At 37.7% G+C, this 19,127-nt stretch overlaps 2 protein-coding genes across 2 annotated transcripts; one reads left to right on the plus strand and one right to left on the minus strand.

The window, feature by feature from the left end:
• Positions 1-3,181: 3,181 nt before the first annotated feature.
• On the plus strand, positions 3,182-6,131 carry LOC146163496 (HSPB1-associated protein 1-like). The gene is made up of 5 exons (XM_083381488.1): positions 3,182-3,353; positions 3,894-4,210; positions 4,525-4,661; positions 4,720-4,846; positions 5,274-6,131. The coding sequence occupies exons 1-5, from the start codon at positions 3,251-3,253 to the stop codon at positions 5,769-5,771; spliced, it is 1,182 nt and encodes a 393-aa protein (XP_083237614.1). The 5' UTR covers positions 3,182-3,250; the 3' UTR covers positions 5,772-6,131.
• Positions 6,132-6,631: 500 nt separating this feature from the next.
• On the minus strand, positions 6,632-18,846 carry LOC146163497 (uncharacterized). Its single transcript, XM_083381487.1, has 9 exons — positions 18,476-18,846; positions 16,193-16,334; positions 14,247-15,521; positions 13,563-13,734; positions 12,964-13,052; positions 11,793-11,951; positions 9,482-9,613; positions 7,769-7,898; positions 6,632-6,745 (listed from the first exon to the last, which is right to left on the minus strand). Exons 1-9 carry the CDS (start codon positions 18,775-18,777, stop codon positions 6,648-6,650), a joined length of 2,499 nt encoding a protein of 832 aa, XP_083237613.1. The 5' UTR covers positions 18,778-18,846; the 3' UTR covers positions 6,632-6,647.
• Positions 18,847-19,127: the final 281 nt, after the last annotated feature.

A 19,127-nucleotide genomic window follows, 5' to 3' on the forward strand; every position in this document is an offset into this window, starting at 1 on the left:
CAGTCGCGCATATGTAATACACCCGGCGTTACCTTTAAATCGCGCCAAACAATCCGAGTCCCTCGCGCCATTGTTTCGCCTGGCAACAGTAAGCGTTCTCCGAGCGCTTTTAAAGCCGTCGGGACAAGGCCGTCGCGAAACACGAGCGCCCAGTAATCTCCGCGGTCCGTCTCTGACACCCGAGCCGGCCAATACGCGTCCCTGGGCCTTGTCGAACGTGTAGCCGCTGGCGAGCCTTTTGTGCCCGGTGTTTACTTTTCATCAGAATATCTAATTGAAACAAGTGCTTCGCGCGGCCGACAAACAATCAAGCCCGTTCCGCTTTTGGAATTGGCCGGCCTGAACGCTGTGGTTGTATAGCTAGCAGCCTTTTCCATTTATCACATGCCTTTGGAAATGCTGTTCATCACTAAACTAGTCTGAAATAAGTTTTGACTTGACGGGTTAAGCAAAATGCATTTACTTGAATTTAAGTTATTTTATGAAATGATTTGACCAGAGCCAATGAGTTTTATTGAATCAAATTATTCTAAATGTGGCTTGGTTCTTCAGAATTTTAATACAAAACAGTTTTTGTTTTTTGTGCTAAATTTTTAATGCTTGTAAGATGTAAAGAGCTAAAACATATTATTTTAATCGTTTCAACAATTTCCTATTTGTTTTATAAAATTACTTTTTTGATAACTGATTAAATGGTCTTTACATGCTGTTAACAGACTTGTGTCAATTAAAAAATAACCAGTTTTTCCCGCCTTTTCAGTAAAAATTTGCCAGCTTAATGTGAAAAGGGGCAGCCGTACGCTGTTCAAAAATATAGGTTTTGTGAATTGGCAAAGCGGGAATAAAGCCAAAAGGCTTGTTAAAAATGAGAGCCAGGACCACTTAGAAGCGGCCGTGTAAGCTGACCTACCGTGACCCAACTCGCCTTTCTTCTGTGAGTCGTCGGAAGAAACTATGTTCAGGAAACAAGCAGGTGTGCGAGTTTATGTGTGTGTGTGTGTATGAAGCGGGAACCCGCGCGACATTTGCTAATGTGACATGATTTGGAAAGTCGAAACTTGCTTGATGACTTGTTACGTTGTTTTGATCCTTGCTCCTTTTCATGGCTACTTCCTGTTGTTGGCGAACACGTATTCTATTTATATATACTATAGAAGTCCCCGGGTTATGAAAACAATCGTTGATTTTTATTCAATTTTTCATATCGATCTGGTGTGATATTGATGTAAGTTTTTTTTACATTTGAAAAAAGAACTGAAACTAAGTATAAAAATCTGCTATTTGTAAGCATATTATATACTGTATACCTCTTGCCAATAAGGTTAAAACCATTTTCCTATGTATAGACTCAAGTTAACAGGGTCTAGAAGAAGATATCAACGAGTAAACAAACCTAAATATGTCTGTGTGAAAGTGAGGGAAATTTAATTGAAGCAGCTTATATTTTTTAGGACAAAAAATTGAAATTAAACATAATGTTTATCAACTGTCAAATATAAAGCACCCTAGGTTACGTCGTTTAAGTGTAGCCTACTTAAAAAACTGCAAACAAGATTGTCAGTCGTTTCGTGTGGAATTACGCCCAGCTACATTATTGTAATTATGGGTCTGTCCGTAATAGTCTACTTGTCGTTTTATTCTGATACCCACACACGATATTTTAAACAAAAAGTATTGCGGCCAAATCCATTACTAAATGTCGTGATTACTATGCTCAAACAAGCAATATAGGCCTATACAAAATTGAACGTTCAAAGATGTTTTTTTTTCAGTTTTTTATCCAAAAAATTGCATTAACGTTAAGACGTTGAGTTACCTCCAGTTTCTAATCTACTATTTTTCGAGAAACTGACCTTTCAAGGCACAAAAAACACTGAATTAGAACACAAATCATTGCTAAAATTCCTATATTGATTTGGCAATGAATAGGCACCTATACCGTCTCAGTATCGGGCGAGAACAGATACTAGGCTACTACTTGGCGTCGCGGGTATCGGCTCCAATCTGATATTATCAGACAAATGTAATTTTGACCAGTTCAGATCTAACATGCGTTTTTTTGGTTAAAGCAACGCCTATCTATATGTTGTAGATAGGCGTTGATTAAAGTAATAAAGATTTTTGGTAATATGAAGCCACAATAAGAGTAAAACAGAGAGTTGCATGTAGTCTACAAATACTTAAAATTCTTCGCTTGGCGAGATTCTAATTTTAAGTTCTTAATAAAGCATGTCTTTCTTTTCTCGCTTTTCATAAGCATTGTAAAAATGAAAACCTAAAATAACCATTTTTTTCTTGCCTTACAAAACGTGATATTTACAACGAATTTATTCTCAGCTTACGCAAGCTTAGCGTTATTTCGCAAATTCGGTAGAATTTCATAAATATTGTTAAAATGTCGTACTACAAATTCTCAGTCAAGCATATCATTTTCAGGTAAGGGTAAGTACCGTGAACAAACCCACTAATATTTTTCACATTGTGTACTGGACCTGGTGTTTTGTAATAAAAATAAATATGGATTGTTGACAACCATTTCCTAAATTGTTATAACCGTTTTATATTTTTAAAAGTTAATTTTATCCTTTTTATATTTTGGTTAGTTGCAACCAATAATAAAAGCTGTTTTTTTGTGTTTCTTTGCTTTCCCGTTTCCCCCTTGGTTCTTCCCTGGCCGGCATTCTATGGCAGGTGCACACCCCAGATTTTTTTGAAAACAATTTTTTGTGCACACTTGAAATAGTGACATAAGCCGAAAGTCGGAGTTGTGTTAGATTCTAGATCTCAGTTGTGAAAACCTTGATAGCAGACCTGTACACCGCAAAATTTAGCGCTGCACACCGAGATCTTGGCGAGAAGTGACAAATACAGACTGGGCTCCCCTTGCAGTTAAATATAAACCCCGTTTCTAATAAAAAAATGTACATAAATCTTCACAAGGAGATTAAATGTTTATCAAGATGCCTTAAGATACTATAGACGTGTAAGTATATATGGGCATTATTAGTCTCATATTTAAAGGAGAATATTGGCACTTTAGGCGCATTATGTATATTTTTGGTTATTTTACAAACTTATTGACTGATGAGTGATGACATGTCAGGAGAGTCCAAATACGATATATAATTTTATAAAAAACATTAACTTCTACAGCTTAACCACAGTTTCCATGTGTGATTTTAACCTAAAATTAAAATTAGAAAATAACGGCATTGGGGAACCGTTTGTTATAAGAAAATGTGTCCCTACAATGAAATGGACATTTGCTTCGTTAAATCCAAAAAAATTGTCACAAATGCTCGGAAACAAGAAGCTGAAGTTTCGAGTAGGAAAAATAACCAAATCAAAATCAGGTATGTTTAACTTTGACAGCTATTTGTGTCTCACAGCATAAAAAATAAATTTGTTTTCCAGTACATATATGGCAAATAAAGACAAAGCTGGATAAATTTTATTTTGTATGAACTTAGCTGTGACCACATACAGCAACTTTAGAAACTGTTGCGGCGATTTAAAAACAGACTGATTTAAGCTTAAAACAGTGGTTCCTAAACTTTGTGAGACACAACCCCCTTTTACAGTTTTAACAAAACTTGTGCCCAACTTGTTTCAAATCAAAAAACATAAACAGCAATTTATTTCCAGGTAAGTTGCATTAATACAAATGATGTAACGTTTTTTTGGATATCAAATGTTTAATTCGAGGATTAGTAGCAGGGAAATATAACTTTGTCTTAATGTTTGGTCATAATTTATACAGAGTTTGTCAATTTCTCGCGCCCCCCTTGTGAACCTCACACACCCCGAAGGGGGTCCGCCCACCAGTTTAAGAACCACTGGCTAAAAGAATATATACAATATTTCTGTATTTCAACAAATACTCTTTTAACAAGAGCTAAACTGGGAACATGAGAGTGAGTTCATATTTGCCTCAATGGAAGAATTCATCCAATGGAGTGAATCAAACAAGCCTTTGCACACTGGACCATTTAAGCAGTTTACCAAATCAAAAAATTGGTGCTATGCAGACTATATGTATGTAAAAGACCTATTTGAATCGCACCCTTATTTTAATTTGGCTGAGTCTATTGATTGGAGCACATTGGGCTTTTCTAAGAATGAAGGTCAAGATTCTGCTGTTTGGATTGGTTCTCCAGGAGCAAATACAGTGTGTCATTATGACACTTATGGCTACAACTTGGTATATCAGGTTAGTGTAGTTGCTAAATTGGTTATTTTTAGTTATATGAAATTTCATAATTAGGACAATTTTAATACATTTATCTTTTTTTTTGTAACATGATTCGAATATACTTTTGCTCTCAGTCATTGTTTCAATTGTAAAATGGTTCTCTGTGGCAATTATTTTAAAATTGTTCTTTCCAGCAAAATGTATTGGTAAAGAGATTTATTGTTCATTTTAAAATTATAATTTCATGGTATGATAAAATATGTTATTTCTCAAACATAGTGAGCATATTTGTGCTAATTAAAATCATAATTTTAAACAAAATTACATTTTAGGTGTATGGAAGTAAGAGATGGATTATGTTTCCTCCTTCAAACACGAGCTACCTTTATCCTACTAGATTACCTTATGAAGAGTCCAGCATTTTCAGTAAAGTTAACGTTTTGGCTCCAGACTTTAAACAACATGAAAGGTGTGGTTTTATGTGTAGATTTGTCTCTAATTGCCTGTTAACAGTGTTCGCGTGGCAGGTTTACGAAGAGTAACCCTTACATAGTGATCTTGGAAGCTGGTGATTTACTTTATGTTCCACATCATTGGTGGCATTCGGTGGAAAACTTGGAACTAAGCATCAGTGTTAATGCATGGTTTCCTGTGGTAAGTGAATGAGCTGTTGTGTTATTTATAAAAAAACACTAGTTAGATAAAAAATAATAAAGTATTTTTAATAAATAAGTCCGGTTTTGTTTGGCACAAAATAAATAAGTTGGTTTATGTTTGCTTTATTTTCAGGATTAGCAGTAGTTGTTAAAAAACTAAATATCATATATATGATAGTATATTTTAAATCTATAAAATGACAGACTCAAAATTTGTAAGGATATATTTTTAGAATACCTAGCACTAGTACGCCAACTGAAATCGAAAATTATCCGGGTTCTTGTTGCAGCACTCCTCAAGTTTGTATAAAAAACAACCGATGTTGTTTACAATTACATTGTTCAGCAGTTAGCATATGTTCTGCTGATAAGAGGTTTTTAAACGATGTGTTACGCCTTTTTAAACGATGTGTTACGCTTGACAGGATCAAGATCACCAAAACCGGCTACAAGAGGCTATCACGCAGCTGCTGATTAGCGTAACCTCGGAACAAGATCCCCACTTGGATCGTCTGCTGATTTCCAAAGCGGACCTACCCACTTTCGAACAAAGCTTAAAGACTTTGCACCAAACTTTTTCTGAGTGCAGCAAAAATAAGGCTTCACACACTGACAGAAAAGTTAGTCCTAGAGTTGAACCAGGGAACGAATGTTGTTGCGCCTTGTCCGAACCGATTTTTAGTCTCGGAAGCGAGCGTTTTTTGTCGTTGGACCGCTTTTGCGTTGGACACGCCTGTGAGAAGCTGGAACGTTGGAAACCGTTGAAAGGCGACTTAGTTCTCGGAGACGAGCCTCCGTGCAAGAAGTCTTGCGACTCTACGATTGTCGAAAAACTCGATTTTCAGCAGTTTGTTGAATGCCTGACTCGCCCGAAAGTAATCCAATGTATTGTCGACGAATTAAAGCACAATGACTACACGTAATCAAATCTGTTATTTAAATAATTTTCTTTTTTCTGCGTGCTGTTATACCAGATTCGTTTTTGTTTTGTAGCAAGACGAACTACATGTTTTATCTATTTCCACATAAAAAGTATTTTGAAATCCTACAAAATTGTCTTCTATAGGCCATTATTATACAAATGGCAAGTTTAATTGAACTAAATATTCAAAAAAAATACTTTGAAATTCAAATCAATTAAATTCATAGACTTTACCTGCCCTATAGTTATAGGCCTTTGTCTACTGTATTTTTTCACCACTGGCTAAATTTCATAACATTTATTTTAATAAAGTAAAAGACAGCAAAAAAGTTAGAAAGAAAAAGAGGAACGTATGCCAGTTGCCAGCGGTAGAAAGCGATTAGTACAATGCAAGTTAAATTTAACGCTGTGAATAGTAGTTAAATTGTACAAGAAATATGCTTAACGTACACACAGTAAGGAAATTCGTGAAGGCGCGATTGTGTATTCCGCAGTCGATCCATTGACCTCGTAATGTATTTCAGTGACTCCCAGGCAATGCTTTTGTTTTTTGTATAACTATTGATGTAAAAGCATTTCCAAGCATTAAAAAAAACCTTCGAACAGCAGTTGTACGCTAGGGGTAACACTAGTGGGAATTTACACAATCATTTTAATAGTCTTTTTGCCTAGTTTAGACGCTGCATATGAATATTGTCGCTTGGCCAGTTTTGATAGATAACTCATTTCAATTCTGCTTTCATGTGGTTCTTGCCCAGAAAACTACAGGAATACCAGCTTCAAGTGGTACTGGGTGAAGTTGAGAGATGCCTAGCGATCTCACAATGTCCATCAAAACTAAACGTTAGTGAATGAGCGATAAACAGTTGTTGCGGATTTAAGTAGTCCCCGGCCTCTTCCTTTTGAGCGTGCCTTCGCTTTCAAAGTGTATCTTCACCACAACGCTACCGTCGTTGCGCGACTTGAACGAAGCATCTGAAAACGCAAAATTCAGTGGTTGATTAATGTACTTTTGTGCCGAACATTTACTATAAAATTGGCTTTACTATACAAGTGTACAGACTAAAAGTTGTTTTGTTCTTGACTCGAGTTAATAACGAGTAGCATATATATACAATTTTACCATAGTAGGGACGCACCTAATCTTTTTAATCATTAAGCGGCCCTTGAAGATATCAATACTGCAGTGGTTAGTGTACACTAAATCGTCCCGTTTTGCAAAATATTTTATGGAAAAGTAATATTATGATTCTCCGTCGTTATCCTGCAGTTAAACCAGGGGTTCTTAAACTGGGGTCCATGGACCCCTTAGGGGTCCGTGAAGTAGTTTTAGGGGGTTCATGAAGGTCTAATTGAAATATTAGTGTATATTTAAGAAGTAATCAATTTATTAAAGAAAATAATTTAATTAAAAATAAAACGGTTTTGCACTGAATGTATTTAGACTCCATTTCACTTTCACATTTTTGGACCAAAATCAGCAAATTTATGAAGTCTATTTGTACTGTGACGTCAATTTATGACGTAATTTTTTAATTTTTTTGCCTACAGTGGTCCACGCGAGATGAAAGAAAATTTTAAGAACTCCTGAGTTAAACCATAAAGAAACCTGAGCGGTCTAAAACGGCGTTCCGATAAAAGAAGATAGTTTTTTTTTTTGCAAGTAGCCTACATCTTAACGAATTTTTTATCAGGCCATATTCCTTATAGACCAGGCCATTCTTGAATATATTAAAACTAAGCGTTCAGTTGAATATTTGTGCACAACATAGAATCATAGCCTTACGTTTCCTAAGTTCGTCCTGTTATGACGTAACTTTGTGACGTCATCCGTGAGCGTTTTTATGCGTTTCGGTGAGAAAATCATTGTAATTTCACCCCTGTAGTCAAGTGTGCGATAAGGCGACATTCGACCTGATTTCAATATATCCCCAAAACATCGTTATGTCTGGTTTTGTCTCACTGGCAATTAGTTCATGTAAAATGTTCTCCACTTACTCTTGACGTCGCCGTGAGAAAAATCGCTGGTCTCGGATCGAGCCTGTGACGCAAGTCGTTTCAACGTCCCCTTCAGCGGGAGAAGCTCGGCCTCACTTGCGTCGTCTTTCACGTCAGCTTTGCGCTCAACCTGACGTCACGTACAAGTTAAAACAATCTTTGTATATGGCCGTATTTGTCCTAATTCTAAATAGAGAAATCAGGTGGCACTGTATAAAGACAAATTGTATTTGATTCTCGACAAGCTTTCGCACAACCGTGCTTCATCAGGTCAAAGTATAAAATTTTATACGAAAAGCTTGTCGAGAATCAAATACAATTTGTCTTTATACAGTGCCACCTGATTTCCCCAAGTTAAAACAAGCTGTTGACACCACGGTAACGTGATAAAACAAAATCTTCAACAGGGATTCCACGAACAACAAACGGGTGGCAATGGCTGTCATGTTGCAGTTTTATAATTCGCTAACATTAAGGAAAATTATAATTCGCTAACGTTAAGGTAAAACATGAGAGTGATTCGTATAAGGGAGACCTGGGTTCCGCGTATGCCGAGATACATCGTACAAAACGCTTCCCAATACCATAGGGCATTCTAATATCATTTGGATCAAACTTTATTGCCTTCTTTGTAGATTTTTGAATTTTATTACGCAGATTTGGTTAATCCAAAAAATTATAGGTGAAATTCTAAGTGGCCCACAACAATAATAGCCTATAGTAACTTTTAACTGAACGTGTAAGTCCAAGGGTGTAATTTGTTTACCTTGCCAAAATGATTCACAACACACTAACACAGTTTGTTTATTTTGTTTTTGGCTGGAAAGGTGTCGGTTTTAATACTAAAGTTACATTACAAAGACGTTAGCGATCGCACAGCTAAAAACGCTTTTATAGCGGTTAAGATGCATAAGCTTTTACGAGGCTGCGATGAGACACATGGCGCCTTCGGGCAAAAATTATTTTATTTAAAATGTGCTAAGATATATCAGAAACGTTATTGAGATTCGAAGAAGCCCTTAACGAATAAAAATGCCGCATGAACATCTTATCCACTATTTTGCGTATGAGTTCCACCGGGTATAAGATTTCCAATAAGCCTGCCCTTTTCTTGTCTCATCAAAATCAAATCATATCATACTTCGGATACTTAAGTGTCTTTTAGTTAAGTCGTATTTGGCGCATATCTGAACTAAGGTGATATATAGACAAGAATGGGCGGTTAGAAAAAACGCAAAAACAGACTTATTTATGTCTGACTCCAAATATCGGGGTGCTGCTTTACACGCCTGTAGATAGATTGCGTATTTTGATTGGTGCGCACGACACCACTTTGCCCAATTGTTTATTTTGGTTGTTATAAACGCATCCATTTCATCTCAGTTTCCGACATCATCAAACGTTACCAGGCGACAGAGGCACTATTTTCGTAACACAGGAAATCGCAAAGCCGCTACTCCCAGTAGCACAGGAGTTAATGATGGTGAAATACATTGCGGGTGATATACCAAGCTTTAGTGAACAGTGAACACTATACAGTGTGAAATAAACGTCTAACTAATCTTTCAAATTTCGGATCTAACTTTACACGATTTCGCCAAGACACAGCCCACAAAGCCCATGTAAGAAGGAAGAAGCTTGTTCCTGATCCAAGTTAAACAGCATTTATTGCATGTTTTAATTCGCCTTGCGCGAGGGAAAACGTCAGCTTACCTTTAACACGATCAACCTGTAGATTTGTAGAAACACAACTAGAACGTTCTTTCCGGTGAAAAATACCATCATTTGATGGATTTGACGATAAACGATCATCATGTAAAGGCGGAAGGCTAGAAACGGAACGTCCTGGAAGTAATGAAAGTCGTTCAACAAAAGTATAGGTTTATTGCTGTAAAACTGACGATATAGCCTATATGATCGTTACATGTTTTTTTACGTTTTTACCAGTACTTTGAACAAAGTATTTTTTTTAAGTCCGAGTGAAATCATTACTCACCCAAGCCACGTCCAAGTTAAGTTAGCATGAAATATAACATTGAAACTTTGAAATAAACTAATTCCATTTCGAGCAATATTTAACATAGTAAGCAGAAGAAATTAGGAAAATAAAGGAAACTGTTTTTCGCCGTAAAATTGAGATAAAACCCGAATTGTAATGAAAAGTATTTAAATAAAACATTTGTTTTAACCTAAGTATAGTTTACCTGAAATGACTTAAGTCCAATCAGGTCGTTTTACCTATAAGGAATTAGTTACTTCGAAGTCATTTGGAACGAGTGACTTAGTTGCACTAAAGTCAATTTATTGACTGAAATCATTACAACACGAGTTTCTACAGTTTCATTAAATTCTGTTGTCCCTCTTTCGGTTTATTCATGGTCTGCTATTGGCCTTAGGGTGTACAATAATACATGTATCATCACGTGTACTCCATGCTGCATGTATAGACATGTTATGGATTATCCCCGCGTCACACGGAAAGCAATAGATTAAGGCGTAAATGTTAATCCGTAATGTTCGGCCACAATCAGTTTATGGTTTCTTCGTCGCGTCTCAATCAGTTCGTAAACATATAACTACATCTTCTTAATAGCTCATCTTGATTTAAAGAAAGAGAGTTAAGGGATGCCAGATATATGCGTATAAATAGCATATTGATAGTATATCCACCTTTAGAAAATTTTCGCCAATCCCAAAATTAAGCAAACTAGCCCAGTGATTATGGCGAGCCACAGACCAAACATTTAACAGTATTCCTAAATTCTGTGAATTTTTTAGCTGTCTTCATCCAGTGTTGTGTTAATTGCATTTCTCCTAATAAATCACTACAGAAGGTATAGTCGTGCCTAAGTCTAAAGTTGTCCTATTTTAAATATTTGACCCACACGAAGAATTAAATCTTTTTGCAAATCTGTATTCTGCTACTGCAGTACTGTTAGATAATAATTGTACAATATGGTTAATACAACGTTGATTGTTGCACTGAATATGTGAAAAATAGAAATCACCTTGACCCCTTTTTTTATTTTTGAATAAGATATACTGACGATGCCTTAGTTGGCGAAATATATATATATCTTTTAAGATCTGATTAATGTGTCTGACCTGACTTGCTAGCTTTGCTAGATTATTTTTCTGTTAAAACGTTGATTAACTGGAATATCATTAAAGGACCTAAAAACGATTTACACATGAAGGTTAATGAAAATGCGACAGCTAAGTGTTCAAACATAATAGATTTCCCCGTAGGGTGCTGCAAACAAATCCTATAAAATTGCCAACAAAAGTTTTTCAGCTCGTTTTCTCAACCAAATGATTTATCTACATCGAAACATTCAAAGTCACTTTGGTCATGATATATTCATTTTGGCCAAAAATAATAAAACGCCTACAGAATAGATCTAATTTCGTATATGAAATCAATTTAAATCAGCTTTATTTCTTTTTTAATTAAACACTAAAATTCGTCCAAGAGTATAGATATAACTCAATGTCAAATCACTTAAAATAACTTGCTTCCTATTTCATAAAAAAAAAATTCTGCCCACCAGAATACCACTTTAGCTTAATATCAGGAAATCGTGTCGTGTTGTAGTGACTTAAGTTATTGACTTGGCTTAAGCGCACTTAAGTCACAGTTTTCCAATTACTTGATTTGAGTTTAGTGTTTTGACCAAAATGGCTTGACTTGACTTCATGAACGTTAAGCAAGATACATTTCTTGCACCTTCCTATCAATTTTTGTGCAGTAGCGGCCATTAGAAGGCTGCAGCCGGTTTTCATGTTTTCACATTATTCGCGCCTTGTTTTCTTTTTTCGCCTCGTTTTGCCACCTTGTTTTTTCGTCGTTTTTCTTTACTGTATATATACCTCTGCAAGGTTACAAGTTTATATGCCCTGATGAAGATTACCTGGATAGGTTATCGAAACGTCGGTACAGAATAAATTATTGTCGGAAGAACCCTCTTTATAATTGACTTCAGTCTGTTGGACAAATAACATGACTTGGACAGCTTAGGCCTACCTGAAGCAACATGGTGACAAGTATGCCCCAGAGGTCGGCGTTGTTGAACACGGATCGGGCGCAGCAGTTGTTCCCGGACTCGACCATGGTCACCTGGCCCGAGCTCTCGAACCCAACGCGCGTCTTCCGCGATTTGGCGGCGGTCAGCACCAGAGTAAACTGCGGCAAAAGTTGCTTGGTATATTGTAGGGTTGAAAACATGAAATTTAAAGTTGTTCAAAAGTCCAATTCCTCTATTTTCGAACTAATACCACCTATCACTAATTTGAAAATTATGAGAAAATAAATTCGAAACTCGTTACATTTTTGGTGCGGTAAATGATAAAAGGCGATTTATGCAAGCACTACCTAAATTAGGAAGCTCCGAATTTTTAATTCAATATTAAACCAACTGTACATTAAAGTCAAACAAAAACGTTTTCTTTTATGTTAATCGAACTAAAACGTAAAGGTTTCTGGATTACCACTTCAATGTACTAGTAATACATGAAGTATACTCAGCATAACACAAACTACATAGAAACGAATATGCAACACAAGCGCGTTCTTAAATTGCCGGTTTCTCCCCTACTTTTGCGGTCAGTCGGTTTGTGAAAATGATCGGAACTAATCGTTTTGGGGCGCCTTGGGCAAATACGCAAAATTGCTTTTCCGTCGTCAAATATCGCCGTATCTAATTTTTGCCAGTCAATTTCACGACCGCAAAGTGAACATTAAAAGGGCAACGGAAATTTCTCTGTTTCTACAAATCGAAAACATATATATTCGAGTTTATTTAACCGGTTATAGGCTTTTCATATAACAAATAAAAACGACAATGCGAAACTACATCTAATGGGGTATAACGGTTGGAGGTTGCCGTGATATCAATTGACAAGAAATCAATTAAAAACCATAGGGAGATCGATTAAAACCCTTTACATCAGATATATAGTGTAGGTAATGTTACATTTAAGAAGAGAAGACGGAAGATTTTATCAAATCTTAACCACGTATTGGTAGATTTCATATTAATTCCACGTTGACACAACTGTATATTGGAATACGGCAACAATTTGAGCTTACTGGCATCCTATCCTAATATAAAGCACACATTCTGTCAAGCCCCATACATATTAAGCTGTACTGGTAATGCAAGTTTATCACTCATTTACCCTTACGTAATATTCACCTGCAAAAGACTCCACGACCAAACTCCGTAAATGATGAAATGCAGTAAAGGGTCGCAGCGCACCCCGCGCACATCGTCGTCAATGGTTTCTGAAAGTACAGGTTGTTTTTAATAAAATGTAGAATATTATGTAATTGTTTCTAATCCGTTGCACTGTTACCTTGTGGAGTAAGTTAAAAGTTTGTAAAAAAAAACAAACGGTCTACTGTGCTAAACTGGCTGTTTTCTATTTTAAAATGTAAAGATAGGATTCACTTCAAATGAGAGTAGCGTAGATATAGCTCAACCGTAATAGCTAAAACACAAACTTTGGGTCGATACACTTCTTGAGGACTGTCAAGAGTTTCGGGGGCTCAAAGACAGTTTTTGGTCCTAAACGTAAATACAAAAATAGAAAAACTATTCGAAGCCAAGCGATTAGTCCATTTCATTAAACTTTTGTTTGTGTGTTTCATTTTTATAATGTGGGCTACCACCAAATATATGCGAAAGCTTCGTCAAATTTTTTTATAGTTTGAAAATCACTGCACTACAGAGTCTTTAAACTCAAGTTTCGGATCATTTGTTTCTGGCATATAGTTTTTATTTTTTTTTGGCACCTGAAACAAACTCCAAGATGTCGGCTCCCACTCCGATGAAGACCAGGAGAAGTTGCGAGAGCTGGTCGCGGGTGATCTCGCCCTTGGGAAGGAGCCACCTCCCGATCACCAGGACAAAGAGGAGGACTTGATGAAGAGCCAAGAGCCAACTCTCTGGTTGAAGTTGGTTCAACTGAGTTGTGTTAGAGAGCGATTAGATTGCAGCACTAGTTTTTTTTAAGATAGGTACATGAGTCTGGTTTTTGTTTAATGCCGTTTACCTGAGAGGAGCTTGACGAAGTCAAGATAAACTTTTTCGAGATAGTAAAAAATGTTTGACCTGCAAATTAATATTGAACTTTTAAAAAAATTAAAACCTTTAAAACGTTGGATTAACTACACTTAAATGTGTAAGAATTTGCAAACCGATACTGTATTTTTCTACCATCGTTCTAAGATAGCATCTCATATTAATGTCAAAATAACCTCCTAAAGATGCCAAGTCTTGCTTTGCGGGTAATTAATACTTTAGACTTTAGATCAACATTTTCCTTTTCCTTTGTGGTTTATCTTTATACAGATAGTGTCACGTTAAACGTTTTATACAGTTAGTGCATTTTGAAGAGGGTTCATACAGTTAAAGTTATAGTTCTTCTTTAAAAGTTTCATGCAGTGTTTTTGTATAAAACTTAAAAAAAAACTTACAAACTGGTTCACAGTGTCCGATGTGTTCTGAAGGTACTTCACCGCATTGTTGCCAAACTCGTTGATGGAGCTCACGATGTCCTTGTCCTTGTGGCGTGTTGACGTAGTAGATGACGTCATTGTCGTGATCAATGTAGAAAACGGAATTTCCGTGCTACCCGACAAGGTTGAATTGACGGGGGAAGTAATCCGTTTTGTCGAAGTAAATTGCGTCGTTGTACTTGAAGCTAAGTATGTTGTAGTTGTGCTTGTAATTTTAGGTGGAATTGGTGTCGGCGCATTAGTGACGTCAGCTTTTGCAGTTTTATACGATGACGTCATCGCCTTGGTCGAACTGGTTGAGGTTTTCTGGACTGTATTGGTAGTACGAGTAGGTTGTGTAGTAGGTAAGCGCAAAGTGGGCGTTTGTGTTGTCGTTATTAGGTTTTGTGTATTTGCTGCTGACGTAGAGGCAACTGCGAAACTTGTATTTGCCATGGATAGAGTCGCCGTTGTCGGGTTCACATAATTCCCGTCATCGTTCGGAGCCACTTTAACTTCTCGGGTCGCATTCCGAACAAGTGCGCTGCCGTCTGGCGTAATGATCGATGATCGAGTGGGCGCGGAAGCACTTGATTTTGATGCTGGAGTGCCCTCGGATGTGGATAACCGACGGGGCTGGCTTGTTTGCGTAGCTGTGGACAAGACGGGCACGGTTGGCCTTTTAAGTCTGCCAGTCGTGTTTGGCGTCGCAACCAGCGTCGTGCTGCTCGGCCAAGTGCTAAGAGATGCTCCCGGCTTTAAACTCCGCAAAGTCGAGTTTCCAGCTGTAACATTAACTTTTTGCCAAGCCGCAGCAGCAGCAACACCAGTCGCGTTTGGCGTCGCAACAAGGGTGCTGGAAGCGGCTCTGGGCTTTGAATTTTGCAAAGTCAAGTTCTCAGCTGTCTCGTTAACTTTGCGCCCTGCCGCAGAAGCAACAGTAGTGGTTGGCGTAAGCTGCGTCAAATTTCCGCTGCCTGTTGCCACAGCGTTGCTGGTAGGCGGTGACGTCGATCGCTTTCTCTTGTTCCTCCGACGCCGTGCGTTCGGGTTGCGGTCGCGCTTCCTTTTCTTGCTCTTTGGCTTTCCTCTCACCGAGTTGCCGTCGTTACCGCGGCGAAAGCGACGCAAGAGATCGAGATAGGATGACGCGGAACTTCCGATATGATCTCGGCGGTCGTCGACGCTTCGCCGCAAGCGCGTCGTTCCGTTGACGCCGATCGCTATCGAGCTGAGTGGTGGAATCGGTGGGAACTAAACGGCGATAAGATAAATAAATCTCGGCCATGCCGCACAATCAATGCCGCATTACGATGGGCAACTGAATAGTGACATTTCCAGGAGATCGTACTTAGAAATCTTTTTAAAGCCGTACATAAACTACATACTTGCGAAGCGATATTCGATCGCAGTCAGATACATATTCACCTGACATCGTGTGAAGCAAAAACTGTTTTCCCTCGTATAAAATAACGTGAGCCTTGTAATTGAATTAAGGTCTAATTCACACCAAGACTGTAGCTATAAGCCTAAAATCTTTATTTATGGTGTTTTATACTAGTCGATATTTAAAGGTCGCTGCACTGCAAAAACCAACTGTAAAAATATTTTTAACCAACTGTAAAAATCTTTTTTTAAACCAACTGTAAAAATCTTTTTTAAGGCTTGTGATTAAATTAAATTGCCAAAAGCAAATGCGATTTTTATATATTGTGGCGACGCATTTGGAATGAGCGGCAAGGTTTAATTTCAAAAAAGGTATAATTTATTCCTCTTAAGTAAAAATAAATGTTAGCACAATCGACTTTAACAACGTAAAAATATTTCGTCAAAACAGACATATATACGTTGCTAAGACGTTTTCAATCGTTTCACTTGTAGGTGTAAAAAAAAAAAAAAACTCGTCGCAGAGCAAACCGCCTTACCGTGGCGTTCGGCTCCAAGTATACGTCGACGCAGCCTCCAGTCACCAAGGGCGTGGTAAGGTGGGTGTTCAGATGGTGGAGTTCCAGAAGCCAAAGGCAGGGCACAACGCTCAGCAAGTAAAAGAAGACGCTCGGGCAAAACCTGGAAAAGTGCGATCGCAAAGATAAAAAATTGCTCATATTATTTTCTTAAGATAAGGCGTTAATGTATACAATGGGAGTTTATTGTTATTTCTGTTCGCCTTCGAAACTAATCTGCCATCTCTCAGTTTTTGCAAAGAAATCAGGGTTAAAAGGTGCACATTTAAAATGACAATTTGTAGGCCTACTGGCCAGGCCTATATAATACCAATTAACAGTGTTGTAAACAAGTAATTTCGAAATGACTTTAGTCCCAGTCAAGCCATTCGTAAAATTACTAAAGTTAAGTCTGTGTAATTAAAACTGCCCGAACACGCCATTAAGATATAATTGGGTTAATTTGTTAAAGCTTGTTTCGCAAATCGGGGCGCGACTTACATAGAGAACTGTTTTTTGTTAGGGCTTAAACTGGTAATGATTGATCAACAGCAGGACTGCGCGGGGCTTGATATTTACAGAATATAATTCACGCTTCCTGCAAGACGTTTATCGAATCGTCGAACGACAGTTTACACATAATGCTGTGACATATGGCTTATAGCAAGGAAAAAGCTCTGCAAACAGTATCTAAGTAAACGGAAGTTTGCGGTCAACCACCGACAATGTAAAAAAGCTTTGGGTCTATAGCATTTTTCTAGTGTTTCAAAGAGATTGCGAACGGAAACCGCTTTCTTCTATTCTCTTGTTGGAGAAAAGTGCACTTCAAATATTACGTAGTTGCCTCTTCTGGTAAGAAACGGATCCAGGATTTTTGTTAGGGGTTTTAAAATATTTAGAGATGGGGTCACAAAATATGTACCTGTGGATATATTTGCTCGAAATCGTGTCCTAATGAATTGGAGTTTAAAGATATTCAAGAAGGTCGGGCTTTCGAGCGAAAAGCAAAACATTTGCGTTTATTATAGATTTAAACTGACATACTTTTATTTAGAAGAGATGTTACGTTTTTATCATTTTCGAGATGTTTTGGTTTACGAACCCCCGATTTAAACCAATACAATGCAAACCCAGTTGTTTGCACAGAGTCAAGGTGCGAAAAATCAAACATCGGTCCGCTTTGGAAAACTCTCTTTGAACTTCTTGCGTCATAGCTAACGGTAAAGCGATGCCTGAAATTACAGTCGACGAACCTAAAGCTACTTGAATTGCTCGCGTTAAAAAGGTCGTATTTCACAAAAATAGGTTTTATTAAATCCCTGCCGTAGTCGTTGTAAATTACGCAAGCAACGGCAAACAAACTTGACATTTTTATAATGCTAGCCTGTAATTCAAGAAAAATCCAAGTCATGGAGAACAGTATACAGCCAAAGGGTAAACGCACCCGTTCGTTTTTGATTGTGAAATCAGGCTTAATTAAAATCCCGCAGCCAAGCCACCATTGGTTTAAATTCGCCAACAATAATTTGAAAGAAAATCTAAAAAACTTTCTATTGCTTTATGTCTATGGCAGTTATTCTTACACGTCATACTAAAAATATAAAACCAAGTTCGCAACACACTTATTACCAAACCAGACAATTATAGTTTACAATCACCCTAACAATACGGCAAGTCAATACGTAAATACTAATCTTGTTAGTTATGTAATGAATTGTAATTCGAGTCTTGGAGGCTTTGGCTATTTTCCTAAATGACAAAAAACACTGCTTTGTGGCTACGCAACACGAATTAGTTTACATTGAATTTTAATCTGGGATTTTACACAACCGCACAGGAAAACCTTTCATCCTGTATCTATTTCCACTTAAAAAGATCAGGCTTTTTTTAACCTTTGGTTTGTCATTTTTAACCCATTGTTAGTTCATGTGATCTCTTTGAAAATGTAACATGATATCAAAACGAGTTTCAAGTATAGTTTTGGTTCTAGAAAAATACATTTCGTTTTATTGAAATTATGTTTGTGTCAGTAATGCGTACTTGGTTTCATTGTATTTACCGAAAAATGTCTTAAGTAAAGCATGCAGGTTCCAACCGGCGGAAAATGTTTAGTAAATCATGCTGGTGACAGCTGGCTTGAATGTGGGACCACAGCCCTAACTCTACAGCTAACAAGGGTTGGGCTGCACACGGCAAACAGAACCCAACGCCGCCGACAACAGCAGCAGCAGCTCTTTACCGGCCGCGCCTATATTTAGTTCTCACCATTTGTATTCCTTTCCCTGACGCACCGCCAGTGTAAATATCATCTCAAGCAGCAGAAAGAAGACTCCGATGCTGAGAAAGTACAGGTACTCGGGCGGGTAGAGTATACTGACTCGCCACAGAGCGATACCGGTGTGCAGAAGGAAAAGGCAACGAGTCAAAACCGCCGAAATCTTTTGGGTGCATCCCACGTTTTCACGGCGCAAGCTGTGGGCGGCGTTTTTCTTCTTTTTCTTTTTCGAAGAGCTCGAAGATCTATTCCTTGCCTTGCCGGCAGTTCCGTTCCGACTTTCACGCGACATGTTCGGCGCTGATTCACGCTTTCCGCTTCGTGTTAGTGCAGTCCGAACGTACAGGCAAACCTATGGGGCCTAATCATTACGCTTTTGAAAAAAACATAAATAATCTGTTATGGACGTTCTTCGTATATCTAACTGACAAACACAGTGTAAACTTGAAGCCAAGCGGGATCTCTGGCTTGCCAAGGCAAAATAGCATTGTTTCATTGATGATAGGAGTCGACAGCCTACCTATGGTCTTAAGGTGCAATAGTGTCTGACGACCTTTTCCAGTTAACACGTAAAACACTGTTTTAACAGTTTTATCATTTTTACTTTGGGTTTATTTGCAATTTTGTGTGGTGTTACTTAGA

This window comes from Ascidiella aspersa, chromosome 2, assembly GCF_963924565.1.
Source record: "Ascidiella aspersa chromosome 2, kaAscAspe10.2, whole genome shotgun sequence".
Lineage (NCBI taxonomy): Eukaryota > Metazoa > Chordata > Ascidiacea > Phlebobranchia > Ascidiidae > Ascidiella > Ascidiella aspersa.